The following is an 18,206-nucleotide window of genomic DNA, read 5'->3' as shown; positions in this document are numbered from 1 at the left end:
AAATTTAATTTTAGTACTGATCATATAGAATAGCAACATTTTTCTCCAAAATTCGAGACCGTGTATAATTAATATCAGACACGTGTCGTCATTTTGACGGAGCTTGCCGTGAAACACGTTTGCCGAAAAGCGACGCGACGCCGTTCGGAAACTTATTAATCGGCTTATGAATAAATCCTGACCTGCCTATGGCACCTGCTTCCGTTGAATATATTTGCCCCCATCGAGTCGATCTAGCGTCGCAATTGCTATTCTTTGCGCGTGTGTATTATTCGCGCGCTGATGCTTTCAGGTAACGTAAAGATAGGACACCGATACGGGCGGGTAATAAGGCGATCTCTTTGTAATCGACCCCGTCGATCGTGTACTCGACTGCGGGAACTTTTCAAAGGGTATCTGCCACTGACGTAAACGTGTGTATCATTAAGCCATTATCGGGGATAACAGCGTCGAGTAAAACAATCTATTCGCCACGAGCATACACGGTAAAATTTTTACCTCGTTTCTAACGTCATCGAAATTCTATGGGTCTCCGGCAGAACCTAACCCTTCCTCAGTGACGCATTATTAGTAACACGATATTTACTGACACTGTTACTAAATTTTCATCGGATAATTGTCAAAACTCGGTCACAAAGCAATGTTTTTAACGGTCTACAATTTTCGGAAAATTAAATATGCCTTGCATCGTCTTAATCATGAATCTACAAACGAAAAAGAAGGAAAAGGTATTAGAGAATTCTTTCCAGTGAAATAATACTGAATCGTCAGTTAATGAAGACGTAGACGAAATAAATTAAAGTACTCCCAAGAGTCTCGGTCAATTTCTTGAGTTGCGCGACGTAACGGAGAGAAAGCGGTCGAATTTGTAAGTCTTTCAATCATGGTACTAATTTCATATTTAATTTACCGAGAGACTAATAGACTTATCGGCATTAAGAAAAAGTGAAAGAAATCTGTGCCAGCTGTCTCCTAGTTGTCGTGCGAAGTAAAGTCATATTTAAATTAATTCTCACTTGTGTCGACACTAGTTGTCCACAGCCGCACGTGCTGGTTCCAAGTTAAATAAGTACATCGGTGTACCGATCACACGTGTTCCAAATGGCAAGAATCACCTTAAGCTGTACACTGAAACTTTCCAGCAGTAGTGTATCCACTCGTAGAATCAAATATACGATGAAGCAGTGTGGCAGCCGAATATATCGTTCACATTAATTCGTTGTGTGTTTTCGTTCGCCTGCGTGGCGCTCTTTAAGACCTGGATTACGTATGCAAACACCTGTCGCTGTTGCACGCGACCAACTGGGTTTTTTACATAAAAACTGGCCTCGGCAAGGATAAAGATTGCGTGCAATCAACATTAGACTAATTCCCCTTTTCCTTTTTCCTTTTAGGTTCACCACCTCGTGAAATTAATGAACCTTGAAATCTGTATTTACGCTTTCAATCGGAGAACCCGGAATGCAAAACTGGGAACCTTTGCATTTCGCCGAAATGAATTTCAGAGATACGCTTAACACTTTGACGGCAGCATATTTAACGTAGCTATAGCCTCATGATTCATAAGCTTACATCTTACGGTTGGCTACTGATGCTTTTACCTCGAATTCTCATATATGCAACTCATAGAATATCATCAAAACATATTTATTGGTAGAAAAGTTGAAGATATCGCTTAAACTGCAAGGTCTCTTTAACCCTTATTGAACGTGAGTGTTTCTGCAAATTTGACGTATTATTAACCCTTTGCACTCGAAAGGCGACTCCCAGTCGCCAGATGATTTGATAGAGCAACATCATAAACTTTGGTATTTACTATTACCCTCTGTATGCTGCATCGATACGTGAAATATTGAAAGAAAATAGCTTCAGTTCCTTAATTCATATGTGATTTCTTAATAAATTCATTTCAAAGTATCTCGTCTATACCTGATTAGAACGTATTGGATATTTCAGGTGAGAATCTCTGGAATGCAAAGGGTTAAAAAAGTATAAATGCATTGTATACGTACAATTTTCTTATACTATTCTCAAATTTAAAAACATAGTTACTGAAATGAGAATTCGAATATATTAGGAAAGGCCAAACAAACAAATTGGCACTAGGAACATGAAAATGTGATTGAGTCCAATAGAATTTTAAATTTGTCACAATAAAGAATATTAGAGTATTAATGTATAATCGTAAATAAAGCAAAATGTTCATGCAATGCCAAATGATAACTTTTGAATAACAAAATCACGTACAGTTCGCCTCTTCCGAACTGAATCCCGCTCTATCGGCTATGCAGTTTGAGGGGCAAGGGGAGACATCCACTCGCCGCGCTCGACCTGATTATCATGGCAGCTCAGTTTCGGCACGTTCTTGTTATTTGCCATCTGCTTTCTTCGTCCCGCGGCTCAGCCAATAACAAAAACGTGTCAAAACTGAGACGCCACAACAGGGCCGAGTGCGGCGAGTGGACGTCTTCCCTTGTCCCCCAAACTGCGTAACCGATAGAACGGGTTCCAGTTCGGAAGAGGCGAACTATATACTTGACTGTAGTCATCGAAGTGTTAGGGCTAGCAGTGTGCTTGAAAACGGTTAGGATTCCGACCACTTTCAAGTAAAAATATTTCGAAAGAGAAGATACTAGTATTTACAGTGATTATCTAATCGTTTCCTGGCTATTGTAGAAAATACAGTTCTAACCGCGATACACGCGTTAGAAGTTAGTAAAATGCTCGCTTCGCTTGCATACAGGGAAAATCTCGATGGAAAGATTGATCGTTGAGCGAGAATGACAAACAGCGCGATAAACATCCCCTGAAATGGGGAATAGTGATATATAAAGGCGGGGGGAGTCGAGTCCCTTGGAAATAATTCGAATTTTAAACAGCTGATAAAGGTTGCTCGTGTACGCACATTGTAACTGTTTTCAGAGTCACAAGTAACTAATTAGCTGTTATTGTTGTATCACAATTCCTTTTGACAACGCACGAAAGTTTGTAACACAAATTAGTAATTCGATAATTGGAATATGTCCCAAACATAAATGTAGTTGTTTGAAAATGTAATTTGCATACACGTGCATTCGCTCTATTTACTAATAATACATTCAGTTGAAAAATAAAACGTGTAAGTATTAATATAAGCGGTAAAGTCAATGAATACTCGCAAACTCTTTAAGTAGACTGATAACGTTGCGCGTTAACCTAACTTCCTTTATCAACCATAATACGCTTGAACTTGAGTTAATTATTGTTTTATGGAATCGAAATAGTAAATACATCTCATGAATTCTTTTCCTTCTTTGTTTTTAGACAGTAAATATAATTCGTTTCTTAAATCGATATCTTCCACTGAATTGTACTGATAATAACATGCACAAAGTACATGAACATTTAAGTACCGCTTATCTCAAGTGTCTACCCACTGATTAGTTCACCTTTTGTTTGCGTGTGTGAATGATATTTTATTGTGTCCAGTAATAATCTGACGTAAATTAACAATATAAAACAATTCGATTGACGTAAAACGAGGGACACGTTATCAGTGTTGCTATTATTACAAGTCCTTAAAAATAAAAAAAACACACGTATGAACTAGTACTCGAATACAATGAATTTTTTAATCATTCGCAACATATTCTCAATCTATCTTTATACCAAGAAAGATATCAATTTTGTATGCCAAGCGTGGAAGAATAACAGCTAAAAATTTAATGAAAAAGGGAACGAAAAGTTCATTTCATCCAAGTTACGCGAAGAAAAAAGTTTGGCCTGGCCTCGATTCCATTATCATTAATTATTTCCACGAGCCCTCAGGTCTCTCCGCGACAAAACCTCTCCGTCCCGGATTACAAGATGGTCCAAAGAATTCTACTCTCCAAAAATCACGGAATAATGGAGGATAGATAGTTCTTCGGCGTAATAGTGACGGTAACTAGTCGGTCCGCGGAATGATTTAATGAATATTCAACTTACCCGAGGGTGGAAAGAAATCCCGAGACACTACCCTCCGCGTAAAGGCTGACGATGTCGCCCAGGTGGAGGAAACTCGCCGAGCCGAGGATCTCACCCATCTTGACGCTGTTGTTTTCGAATCTCTCTCGGTACCTCAAAGTCGAAGAAATTCAGGCCCTCAACCGAGTGAATTATTCATGGCTACACCTATGGGATGCAAACGGTCGTTAATACACTGGCAGAAGGAATGGTTCTTGGAGTAACGTAACTATGCATGCTCTTTGTCAATTCAACCCTTCTGCTACGGCAGTGGTCACAAGGAAATCCTCGGTTGAGGTTTTCTGAACATTTTTGGTGCGATTTACGAAATCTGGAGTTGTAAACGAGTTCGTTTTCTCTGTCGATGATTGTAATATAGTACTATTGAAATGAACATATCATTTATGCTTATCTGATCACTACTAGTATTATGGATTTATATATAGCTAGTTATTTTAATATGTTGAGCAGTATTTGAATATTATAAAACTCTTTCTTTAAATGTTTCTGTTGTATAAATGGAATTATAGTGCTACTGGTGAACAGATTTTGTAGATTTTGAAAAGGAACTTAATGGTGTTTACGTATTTTCATTGTGAACTATTTCTTGAGAAATGACCAGGTTCGATTCTACTATGACAAGAATGGATTTGATTTGGAAAACTAGTTTGATAGAAGTAACAACTACCAGTTTTGGACGAGGGAACGAATGTAGAAACGATGGAGAAATAGGAAGAAATTTGAAAGGTAAATCGTTTTCCCTTATCAAATAAAGACGACGAATTAAGCTTGTCCGGATTATCTTCAATTACAAGGCGTATCTTGAGAATAATTACTCTTGCCCGGTTGCATTTAGAATGGATTTTTCCAGCCTCAACGGTTCCCGGCTTTATTGCACTGGATTTCCAGCGAAATAGATCCCAGTGAACTCAATTTTAGGATGGAAATTGCCATCTTTCATCTATCCAACCGAGTTCGCTAGAAAACCGATACGAAGAATATTGATTCTAGTCGCATTTCCTGTTTATGAGCCGCTCCTGATACTGCAGATTTTATAGAATAAGAGGTATGTATTCTTGATCTCACTGTTGATTACCATATATGGTGTGGCTTACTATTTGCAAACTAATTTAATATATAAAATGTACAATTTAAAACTGCCAGACAAATTTCCAGATTATTAGTCAATAAGAAATGGAGTCACTAATGGCCTAGGATAAAAGTAAGTACCTAGGAATGAAAGGGAGAATTCTCGATACTAGGTTGTAGCATAAAAGATGTGCTTCTTCTGCGTGCCTTCGAAAGTTGAATAAAGATATTTTACTAATTCCTGATCAACAGAATTCAATAGGAACTACTCAGTAATTAGCGTAAATATTAAAGTTCACCTATTGTGCGAATCTCATTAGCCAATATACATACATACTGAGAAAACCGCATCACTTGTAGGGTGACCTAAGATATGTGCGGCAATAGTAACACTGTGGACAGGTATTGATCACTAATAACCACCACTAATCGATGCCGAAGATTAGTTGTTATTATGGATCACTCGTCACTATGATGATTGCTGTTACCTAAGGATCCCATTAGCCACTATTCCCACCTCTCTTCCTCCCCCTAGGTCCCCGATAATCACTATCGGCTATCAACTAAATATCAACTGGCATTCACTTTTATCTGCTACTAGCTTCAACCTTTTATAAGTCAAATTATTCAGAAACAACTAAAATAATTCGCAAATTAAAAATCTACAAATGAGAAGAAACGTTACAATTCGCTTCCGTCGTTCATAAATGTACCTAACGGTTCAGCGTGGAATCAATTCGTTTCGCCTATCATCTTGAACGACAACGAACAGTGTACAACCTTATCCTTTCATCTAAACAGCACGTAACGAGCCGCCACTTTTAATTTAGACTCGACAAGAACAACGCTCGCGTGATATTTTCAATCAGGTCATTTCTCGTAGTCACTATCTAAAGTGTCTAGTTAAAAGCCTCGAATGAGTAAGATTTAATTGGCCAACAACATAAGCTACAAATTGTCCGATGAAATTCTCCGCTAATCGAGACGGACTGGACAGTAAACGGCGATCATTGTCTTCGATTAACATGTCCGTTGTGACTGTGAAACGGTGTCGCTCGCCCACAGAACGATAAATAAAAGTCGGTCCTGAATTTCTATTGAATAACGAGTCTCTGAAAAAAGGTGAACGTGTACGGCTTCACTGGTACCCCTAAGGAGCTTAATTTTAAGCCCACGCGAATCTATAATTCGCCGTAAGAGGGATCAGCAGCGCCGATCTAGGAGAAAACATTTCGTGATTGATTAGCTATCTGATGCCAAACAAGTTTCATCGACTGCTGAATCTCTATATTTCTATCAATGTACCTCCTTCCAAAATTTAATGAATTTGGTATAGTAGCTTTGACTATTCAACGCTTCTCTTTGTCGAGTGAGTTACTTGTCAACTGATCAAATGATTCCACGAATTATTCCAGCAACAATATATAATACTACATTCTAATTCATTGATTTTAAATATATATGTATCTCTTTATTTCGTTAAACTAGAGGTTACAGTTTTATCGTGCGTTTTGCAATCCATATTTATGTTGCAATTTTTTGATAAACAATTTACATAATTTTTGTTATGTTATATTTTCATCTTATTTTTACTTGTGAAATATATTGGTAAAGTTTGTAAGGAAACATATAGGTCATTTATCCGTTTATTTCTTCATTTCTATCATTTAGAAAACACTAAAATATTAAGTTCATACTAAATGATAAATACAAATATTCGTACTTTGATATAATGAAAAACATATTTGGTAATATGCCATGTTTCTCAAGCACTTAAGTAGTGTAAATAATCACCTGTTTCTTATGGCGTTAAGCATGGAAACCCCTGTACGTTAGGAAACGTAGACTTAATATTACTTCTTCTCAACGTAAACCAAACAAATATTTTTCTACGTGTTTGTCACGCTCTCAGACACAATCATCGATTTCCCCGGTAAAACTGAACCCACCTCAATGCCGTTGTTTACAGCGAAGCTTAAGGTTGAAGGTCAGTTTATTTACAGAATTCCTTTTTCCCTTATAATAAGCTGTCAATCTAGAATTCCCGCCCTTATTCGATCAATTTTTAAATCAAATCGATGAACAGTATTTCCCACTTTTTCGCAATTCCTCGATCGTCTCTGAATTAATATCTCGTTCAGTAAAACGAGTTTCTTCCTAATGCTTAAATTTCGAGTTACCCGAAAATGCTGAACTCGCCAAAAGAGGTGCAGGTAAATAAATGGACAAGCCACAAACGAGACCGCTGTTTTCGCCTTTAAAGTCTTGTACCATACCTGCGTCTAATTTCCTTCTACGTGGACGCGTTGCCTCATTCACGAACGCAACAATCTATTCCTGGTATTCATTCACAGAAAAATCCGCAGAAACAATACATCGCGTCAGAAAAAGTTTGTCTTTTATTCCCATTCTATACACTGGATTAATTATTATGAAACAATAGCAATTAACACTTTGATGGTCTACCCAAGCGTTTGTTATTGTCAATTACTTCTATTCATAATTCTAACTTTTTATTCATTCGAAAATAATCAAAAGCTCTAAATATATTGTCCTAATTCCATTTTTTAAATTTTCTTGTGTACATACAATCTACTTCTACATAAATAATCGAAACGATTAAAGGAGTACAAATCAAAATTGGTAATCCATAAAAGGACAACAATACCTGGTAAACATTCGTGTTCCAATTCGCCGATTTCCTTCTGCTATTATTCCTGATACACGGAACTTTGCATCATCGTACAGCGAAATCACATTTCAATTTATTTTCCTTCTGAATGTTCTAGTGTTAAATTTAATCTTCGACCTTCGACGGAAGCAAAACTGTAACGTTCAGAAACGATAGGAGAAAAAAGTACAGTAACGTTCGGGATCGTTTGAAAGATCTCGATTATTCCACAAATAAAACGCTACATTTGAAAAACCCAGTCTATAGTTGAAATTATTGGTATTTTAATGAATGGTAATATATTCTATAGTTTTAGAGCTACGATTTGGCCAGATTGCATAGAACATCCTGCAAATATTGTAGAACGTATCGAGCTCATAAGGCAGACTGTGTTTCATCAGGCAAAGACATGACGAAGGCACATTAATAAACTGCCACCAGTCGATGGTGCAGTAATAGACGGCTTTAATCGGACACGAGGGATTTATTGCGACGGTTTCGTTTTTCGAATCCCACTAACGCAGCGCCGAACCGACAACACAAACCTGCACGCTAATCTTCGGTTAATCGAATCGAATAATAGACTTTAACGCGACATGAATGAGCCGTACGCATCATACAATATTCATGAACAAAGCAACAGCTCTATTTTGTCTTTTTTTTCGGACATACGTGCCACATCGCATTTACATCACGTTTCGCGAACGACCTACGGATCGAATCGTCGATTAATGCAATGTTAGCGACTACATTAAGTAGCAATGCTATAATGGCGTTGTTTTCATTACACGCTGAAGAAACTCGAATAAATACATTTAATAATTGATATTTAGTACTTATACTGAATCTAACTAATCGTTAGGTTACATTGTGGTATTTAGTGTAAATATTTTACGAATTATACGAAGTATATTTATTATTTATGTTTCAATGTATACTGACATTCGAGCGATTCATTAATAGAAAGTTCCCTTGATTGATTTGTATTGCATTTGGAAAAGAAAGAAACGAATGTAATCACTTTCATGAAGAATACCAAATAGAACATATATGAAATAAATTTGTAATAAAGGCTAGTTATCCTTAATTCGTCAAGTAATCGATTGTACTATACAAAAACTAAACGTAAGATCAACAATACTGGAAACAACGATCGAGCACACAGGTTTAACGAAGCTGGTCGATGCATCGGTACGGTTTCATTAGATCGTATTGATAGTCAATTGACAATTATTGTTCGACACGTGGTGCAACTGAGACAGTAGAATAGAACATACATCTGCGCGATCGCTTTTCTTCAGTTCTGTCTCGATAGATTTTTCTGTCTTTTTTTTATTTGTACACGAAATTCACGAATATTTTCAGTAAAGGATTATTAATTCAGCGGGAATACAGAGGAATCGAAATTTGCTTTTACAAATTTCAAGATTTCATTACTTCAGGCGACAATTTTTATTCCTTTTAAATTCTCTAATACACAACCGGACACTTTAGTCACTTGCACTCTACAGTGCTTCTACTTGACACGCTTTTGAAACTCGCTACCTCAAATATGCAATCTCGTACAGAGAAATTGAATCGTATTTTTTTCATCGTTTTTAATCCTTCAATCGAATGTTGAGTATGTCACGATTTTGTTGTACACTCTCCATCAATGTTCAGTTTCCTAACTTCTTATCCTCAATTTACATGTAGAATATTTCCTTGCACAGAAAAAAGGCTTCCTCTGTTTTATGTATATTTAATATATTGTTTAATATTCTATTCTATATGATGTTCAATATTATATACAATGAAGTCTGGCAATGTGTACAACTTTTTAATCAAACTCGAGTGATCACGATGTCGGTAGAGTCTAATGGAACCTTTGGTACATTCTGCGCCCCAAATAGTCAACTTCACTTATCCATGATGTCACTAGAGTAAGTTTCAGCCACCGTCAACTTCCGAACATCGAACTAAATTTAAATGGATTCAGGAAGAAATATATATCGTTGAGTGAAAGTTAAGTAAGTCTCCATTTATGTAATAATTACACGTTTTTGCATTTGCATAAAAAGAGCTGAGATATCGATGACACGTTAACAGTGCTCGTCAGCTATAACCACCAGCTACGGCATTTTAATTAAAACGGAGAAATCGATATTCTATTTTCAAACAGCGAATGCAGAATCATTCCGATCCTGCTATGGATGATGTGTAATTATTTACTTACCGAAAATAATGTCTATAGAATTGTTTATCGCATAAATATTTTATACGACTTTTCATAGAAAAATAAATAAGGTTGCTTACCAAATGGGTTGCAGAGAATCGTAATATTGGAAACCAGATACTCAGAAAATAAAGTTTTAATTGCCACAGAAAAAACTCAAAAAAGAACAATTCTGTTACTAACAATAAATACATACATCGTATTTATAAATTAATCGAACTAATGAATATTATTTTTCCATAAAAATTGAATTTGAAAAAGTATCCTTTCCCAATTACTCTCGGTAACTCGAATCCTCTATTCAAATCTACTGCTTCGGGGTCTCAATTAGAGTTTGTACATATTTTGCTATTGCATTATGACGCGATCCAAGTTCGCGATCAGCAGACCGATACGAAACAACGGGTGCATTAAACGGCGCAGTAAAATGAAATTTCAAAGTCTCGGTGCGCCTTAATTTCCCCCCGTTTCTGGCGGCCCAACCAACCGGTGGCACGCGCTTCAAATTAACGACTGCACAACGATAAAAGGTTATATTCAGTTTCACACCAGGAACCGTATAATTTTCATAAATTGCGAAATCGCGACTCGTATGATGCAGCCGGCTCTTGTGTTCCCGGCCTGTCTCGTATTACCAACGTTCCTCCCGGAGTTTCGTTTCTCCAAGGTTTTTTTTTCCTCAACGACAACGCGTACTTTTTACGCTCGTTACGTTACATACGGTTAACGATGAGATCAAATAAGTTTTCAAGCTGCAGTGACGCAGTATTGAACAAAATTTTATTTGGATAACGTGTAAAGAATACGAACAATAAGTAAAAATTGACATAAAATCGTCCTCGAGAATAACAAATTGAATAATTCGGTGAAATTTATTCGAATAATTACATCGTCCAATAGATTTCAATTTTTGGAAAACCGTTTTTCTAGCTGTTTTTGGAAAATTCAATGCTGTTTACGTATTTACCAAAGAAACATGGACGAGAAAAGTAAAACAAAGGATGATTTCGAGATTATTCTATTATTACACTCTGATGACCTTGAATGACCTTGCGCCATAAATCGTTGGGCTTATCTCAAAGCTCACTATCACTCTATAGAACGCCATTCGTAATATTCTGTTCAGACCAACAACATTGAAATACACTTCAATTCTTCACCGACTAAATCGTTATTCTGTTTCTTTTTAATAATCATCTAACAATTAAACATTTAGATTGATACCGTTCAAGCATTCAGTTGCACAACAATACGTGAAACAAAAAAATAAAATGTTCATAGAAAATCGAAAGAGTGAACTTTATTAAATTTTTATTTTCGTATTAAAAATTGATAAAGTATAAAAGTGGTGAAATTAAAACATTTATTATTTGTGTTATCACACCCGAATCACCCGGTATATTTATGAATGAAACTCATACATGAAACTCATAACAGAGACCGTGAGAATTTCGTGCGATTTTCAAAATCAACAATAATTCTTCGATGGAAACTGTTGAAACAACTGATTCGGCTTCACGAAATGTAACACCGGTAAAACGAAAAAGGAGATAGATCAATCTGATTCAGTATTATCCAATATTAATACTGGGATCAAGAATTGATGAAATGAATTTTAATTAAAATTTTCCCTTAATATATATTTTACTTTAAATTTTTTATTATTTCGTGACGACTTTTATGCATAGAAAGTGCGCAAACTTTTACCCTTAATTACAATCCACTACCGTTTCAATATTATAACAGAAAGATACTTGTAATTAAATGTGTAATGATTTAGGAAATGCTTTATTTATCTTAAACAGTAAGGTATGACAAGTTGCAACAGGAAATAATAATATAACAATTCAGGCATGATTACTGAAGCGTTTGTTTACGCGAGTATTCGATTATCAAGATTTAATTGAAGGATTGTTTATGGAAATAACATTGCGCTGTCCCAGATAATACCGTATAACTTTCAACCTGTTAATTCGTGTTGAAACGATTCGAAAAATGGTTACAAAAAAGGAAACCGCAGATGAAGATATAATATATGTTTACAATTGAAATTCTTTTTATGGACTATACAATTTAATAAACCGATTATGTGATGTCGTAATATTTTTTGGAATATTCCAATATCAAAAGATCATGGTTACATAGTGAACAGTCGAAATTCTGTTCTGTTTGCAAAGAAAGTCCGGATCGGCCAACAATTATTGCCTTCTGACTCACGTGTTTGTACACACGGTCTTCGTGCTCTTATGTAGTTTCCATTACCCATAAGCAATATTTAGGCGATCATTAATAAATTTTACTCTCATACGACGGGATTAATATTTTCTTCTAACTCACGATGCGGTAACATTAGAAACTAGAGTGATTTATAAAGAATAAAATATAAAAGAATCAAATATTCAACACTTCCGCAATACAATGCAGTATTAATTTAAAAAAAAAAAAAATGATTCGTATTATCAAAATAATATTTATTGTAATAAATAAATTTCCCCACCAGCTAGTAGAACACTTACCACGCTCCAATCGTTTATACTTATTCAGACATATATCTAGAGAAAAAAAGGAATTAAATGTTCATCGCAACGATCGGAAGTAAAATAAGATTCGTTATCAAAGTCCTGTGATTTTCCCAATTAAAACTTTCTTATCGCGCACAATAAAGTTCACGCGCTGTAAATTAAGTATATAACTTTATAGTACCATTTCCATTAACTGAAGTTACTGTTCAACGATAAAGTCGGAAATAAAAGTTTCCGATCGCGTGACCAGGATACAAGCCTCAATAGAACACAGCATTTTTGCTTATTAGACTTCAATCGAACATATGAAAGATATTATACATATTAAACATTGAAAACCTTTATCTGCTTATTACTATCGAAGCAATTACCTTAGTAATAAATTTGTCCAACATCGATACAAAACAGTATACTGGCAAGCTAAAAACACTGTATACTCTATAAAAACTTCTAATGCCTCTATATTACAACTTCTTTTTAAAATAAATGAATCAGAACTTAAGAAAATCTCTAAAACTGCCACAAATATTACACCCATGCTAGAAGTAATAACTTCCGCAGCAAGTATCGAGAAAGTGCAATGAATAGATTATTTCCTAGCAGACTCCAAGCGAACGAACTAATCGGAGAACGCATTGATCTAAATCCCATCGTGAATAGTGCGCGTCACTGATATCAAATGTATCGGATCGAACTTGACGAAAAGACGGAAGCAATTCAGCGTCCGCGCGTTGTGTCATTAACCCCCGGTGTGCGTACCTACACGAAGAGCAGCGCTCCGCCCGTCTATACGTGCAACGCGATGCAATTTGCAAACGCAATAAAACTAAAGCCGACAAAGACACCTCGCAGCGGATAACATCACCAGACGTTCATTCCCCTTCGGCCCATTCTGCATCCTAATAATTAATTGAAAAAAATTCGCTCTCGAAACGGGAAAACGAAAAAAAAGGAGGATGCGCACCGAACGGAATGTTAAACGCGCGCGGCCGACGAGGAGGAGTTACGTGCGCGCGTTCCGCACGATAAGCATAATGCAAATACCGATCGCGATGCGCGTAAACTGTTATCACCTATTCTATGTCGACCGTTTAAGGACGACCCGACAATTGTGCCCGATACCCGGTCTCCCGTCTTAAAATATATGAAGCTGGCGTCCGCGCATCGTTTCCTTTGATCATTTGTACCGTGCCGCAAGATAACGGAAGTTACGCGGCGGTATTTGATCAGTTTACAACGCACGCGCGATGGCAACCGAAAGTTAAACGACCGAAATATTCGGGTGTCGCGGATATTGCACCTTGCTACCGCGCGCAGCGATAAGAGTCCATTTTATTTGGCTTCCAGAATGTTTTATTGACCTTTCGCCTACCATTGTTTCATATAAGAAACACGGATACAATACTACTTACCAATCCAAATATCTTTTAATGAAAAAAATGATTTTCTTTTTATTCAGTTGCTTCCTAAATTGATTTTTATTTCTATTGATTGTTATTCTACAATAATTACTTGTGACATCATTAATAATGTATTTGTGGCAGTGAATATAATAAATTATGAAATTTTTAATGATGTTTTCATTAGCTCTTTTTATATCTTGTAAATGAATGCCTGCTTGTTCTGGTACTACGGGTACTCTAATTAAACGAATATGATTCGAATAGCGTTTTCTTCAGAAATTGTCTGTAAAGTAGTATTATATATTTTATAATTGGAATGTTTCCTTAAATGAGCATCCTAAGCATTTTTTTAACATATTTTTAATATTTTTAATACTTTACCGGTTACATACCTCAAGTGTACTTAATAATTTAATAGCATATCTAATTAGCTTAGAAACATCTAATTATCTTAGAAAAATACTTGGATATATGTACATCCTTAAAAGTATTAAAGATCCTGATTTTCCTAGTGACTTATAAAGTCCTTTATTACCTTGCGTAAGTGCCCCACCACCGCATCTGATTAAAAAGATACCTTGTGTGGCCATGTTGCATAAATATTCGCGTATCGTACAATCAAAAATTTGTTTTTCCTGGGCATTCAATAACAATTTAAACATATCTTTATTTCTCCTTCAATAACATGAATATTCTTTAATGTGTTTCACCCTACCCGATATATCACGGACAGCAATCTGTGTTTCCCCCTTTGCGACCTGTGTAATTCCGCAAATGCCCGAGTAAGGTGGGGTTACGTCTTAAATATTCATAAACACTAAAGGCAATATGTCGCCTGTTGAGAAGTTATTACAACATGTCGCTACAAGATCACATCTTCACAACAATAACAACCTTCTCTTAGAACCTGGCGCGATAATTAAGATAAAAATATAACCCAAATAAACCGAAAGTGTGCATTTTGAATTAACGGAAAGACAACTTGCATTAGCGAATAGATGAAAACCAGTGCTTGCATGAAAATGCAAGGCTTCGCTCACTAATAATGGCGGTAGAAAAATATAATAAATTGCCTCTCTAAGCTTCCACAAATACTTCCATCGACTGAACCAGAATAAAACGTCACATTAAAAACGTTCAGCTTCTATAATCACGATATCGAAGAACAAAGCTAAATTGCAAGGAAAGCGTCAACGGACTACGCACACAAGAAGTTTGCCGAAGGGTTATATAGCCTGGATGTTTGTCCGAGGATTAAAAAAAAACCGATATTTCACGTGCATCAGCGTGATATTTATTTTGCCAACTCTATTTCCATCGTTTTCCCGTTTGTAGTCGCCCGTATGGTAATTACGGTGAAGAGCGGTGGAGGGAGGATAAATAAAACATACCGATCGGTATGGTGCTTGCGAGAAGTCCTTTTACGCGGGACCCGTCGCGCAGATATTAACGATTCGATTAATCAAATCATTCGCACGGAATAATAACGCGTCGTTCTCTTCGTTCACACGAATGGTTCAAACGCAAAGGAAATTAACTTGACGGCGAACAGCGTCAACCGGAACTGTTGGGAATGTCTGTCAGCTGATGCCTATATAATAAAGTATGGGGCGAGTCTCGTGAGAAAATCAAATCGCATATTTTCCTAGATAAATCGTTGTCCCGAAAGATGAAAGAAAGAATCCCTCCGCTGAAATCGGTTCGATGAATTCTACAAACCTATGAAGAATGTTACACAAAGATCGGTAATCCGAGTTTCTTTCACGTCGCGCGGAATCTAACCTATCCTGGTGACTGGATAACGATCCAACCGTGGAAGTGACCGACCGAAGGAAAAACAAGAAAAACGTTCAGAAAAATCGTGAAAAACTTAGCCGAGCCAATCGACACACTGAGCAACTAAATCGCGAGGGGCGAACGAGAGGAAAACTTGTACTTTGCACTATCAGCGTTCGTCGAACGAACCAGAAAAAGAAAAGAACGTGTTTACTCACTTCCTCGCCGTCCGTGCCGATCCGATACTTTCGGTGCACTCCACGTAACCGACGGAAATCGTTTCCGAGGCGGTATCGCGCCGGTTCAAGAATGCCGGGAACGACACGCCGAGAAATGATTTCAATATGCCGAAGATGTTCGGCCGTCGATGCACGGTTACGTGAAAAGGCGGCGAACGTTCGATGATCGTCTCGTTGACTCCTCGCGTAAATACGTGTCACGTATACCACCGATCCTCTCTCGGGCACAGGAGACTTCCTCGTACGTCTTTCGCGTTCGATCCGGAAACAGATCTGCTAAAAATGCACTGGACGCTGGAATTTTGGCGGTGACGAACCAGTCCACACGGTTGCCACAAGTATTCACCGACAGCGGTACGCACGTACGTAGACACGACAGCGAGGGAACGACGCACAAAAAGAAACGTCCGCACCGGTCGGTGGTTCTGGTACGACTGGAGACACTGGACACGACTTCAAGCTCACTCTGCTTCCCGCATATGGCTGAGCATCGTCCGTTGATCAATCGAGTCTCATCTTTTTGTATCTGGCAACGTTATTTCTGCATTCACCAGTTCCGCATTCGTTGTATTTTAATTTTATACAATTTTTTAGTACATAACGTTACAATAGTTGTATATTTAACGCGATAAAATTATTTACAAGCGAAACGGAATAGTCTAAATTTTATTGAATTATTTGAGGCATGATTTGAAAGTATAAAATTAATTACTTCTTAAATATAGAAATTGCTGAGAACGATGTAAAAATAAAAATCTTTTATTCAATCTTTGATTTATTTTGATCATTTTCTGATGCGTGCAGGACTCGTCGGTATTGTAGAAATTCGTGGGTAAATGAATGCTCGGTCGGTTAGTGTAACACAGGAAACTTACATGGCGGTGAATTTAAATTTCTGTAACGACTAGAGCGAAGAACCAAATTTTGATTTTTACTAAAGTTAACGTCATTTAACGCTTGCATTAAAAACATTAGTTTCGATGGAATTACACTGTGTTACCTTCGTAATTGACTGGACGAGCAGGAAATTCCGGAATGCGAGATCTCGGGGAGAAATGATTCCCAACGACATTGATCTTTTCATTTTATTGTACCAAAAAATTTCATCTCGTTCAATCATTATTAATTCAATATAATATATTTATCCTTTATATTTGTTATATCTTATTTATAATAAATATTTGTAATAGTGTAGTGTTCATTGTTATTTCTTATTGTGTCACCATGAGCTATGAGAACCTGGAATCAGCGAGTTCTTAATTACCGTCACTGTACTAGCTAAAAAGACATTTTGTGATCCTTAACAAATCCATGAAACATGTTCAACAGAAGCGTGCCTCGACGACACCTCTGCGCGTACCTATTTGACATTTGTTTGTTTTTTTTTTTTTATTTCTTTTCCATCTCTTATTTTCAAAGGACACGAAATGCGGAGACACTCGTCTGTCTATTTTTGTCCCGGAGTTATCGAAAGATTGTTTGGATTTCGTTTCTCTGTTCGTTTCAAATGACGCGAGCACTCGGACATACAATAGACAATCCATACGTCAAAACAATAGGTACCTAAGAAAATTTTACAACTAGCTTAAGGCTCTAGTTCCCATCGATCAGTTTGAGTTAGAATTTCAACGAGCAACGTACACATGTCAATTATCGTGTCGGATCGTCCACATGCGAAACAATTCAAATCTTTTTTCACTTTTTCTTTGCTGTGATTCGTTGTCGTTATCGAGCCAACGCACACAGGAGAATTTTCAAGAATTCACATTTCATAATAATTGAAGAATGAATATCTAATATGTTCAGCAATTAACCGAATAAAACAATATCTAAATTATTAAAACAGACTTGCTCGGTGAAAATAGTGAGGCATTTCAGTAAAATATAATTAATAAAATGTGATATATTATTATTACAAAAAATATTCCATTCCTTGTAAATTATGCAATTTTAATATTTTTCTTCGTAAGGAAATTATTTTTACTAAATGTAATAGTTTTAAGACAGCTTTGAAAACAAAGTTTCAACATTTCGATGACTCTTCGCCTGTGTGCAACGAATCGTTCGCCCTCATTTGCACAGCGATGCAACGTAACTGATTTCAATGTACTAAGGCCTTAACGTGTCAAAGCAGCAGAGCTAATTACCGTTATACAGTAAGAAAATATACCTCTACGGACACCAATAATTCGATCTCGCGGTCGTGCGTGAAACGCAGACACGGTTCCCGAAAATATTCAACTAATGATCACCCCGTCGCTCGAAACTCTGAACAAGTGCTCCGTATAGCTTCTTCATTTTTCTTTT

General features: G+C 36.7%; 1 protein-coding gene across 7 annotated transcripts in view; it reads right to left on the bottom strand.

The window, feature by feature from the left end:
* The window catches only part of LOC116431679 (Inositol 1,4,5,-trisphosphate receptor), a 45,021-nt gene extending 28,660 nt beyond the window's left edge, over window positions 1-16,361 (bottom strand). For all 7 annotated transcript variants that reach the window (XM_031987446.2, XM_031987451.2, XM_031987452.2 and 4 more), the window contains exons 1-2: window positions 15,879-16,361; window positions 3,967-4,152 (exon numbers count right to left, since the gene is read on the bottom strand). In XM_031987446.2, the coding sequence (XP_031843306.1) occupies window positions 3,967-4,064 (98 nt within the window). In that variant the 5' untranslated portion in view covers window positions 4,065-4,152; window positions 15,879-16,361. The remainder of the gene's footprint in view (window positions 1-3,966; window positions 4,153-15,878) is intronic.
* Between the last annotated feature and the right edge of the window lie 1,845 nt (window positions 16,362-18,206).

Source organism: Nomia melanderi, chromosome 6 (genome assembly GCF_051020985.1).
Source record: "Nomia melanderi isolate GNS246 chromosome 6, iyNomMela1, whole genome shotgun sequence".
In the NCBI taxonomy this organism is placed as follows: Eukaryota; Metazoa; Arthropoda; class Insecta; order Hymenoptera; family Halictidae; genus Nomia; species Nomia melanderi.
The sequence above is the reverse complement of the archived record's forward strand: the minus strand, read 5'-3'. Positions and strand labels throughout refer to the sequence as shown.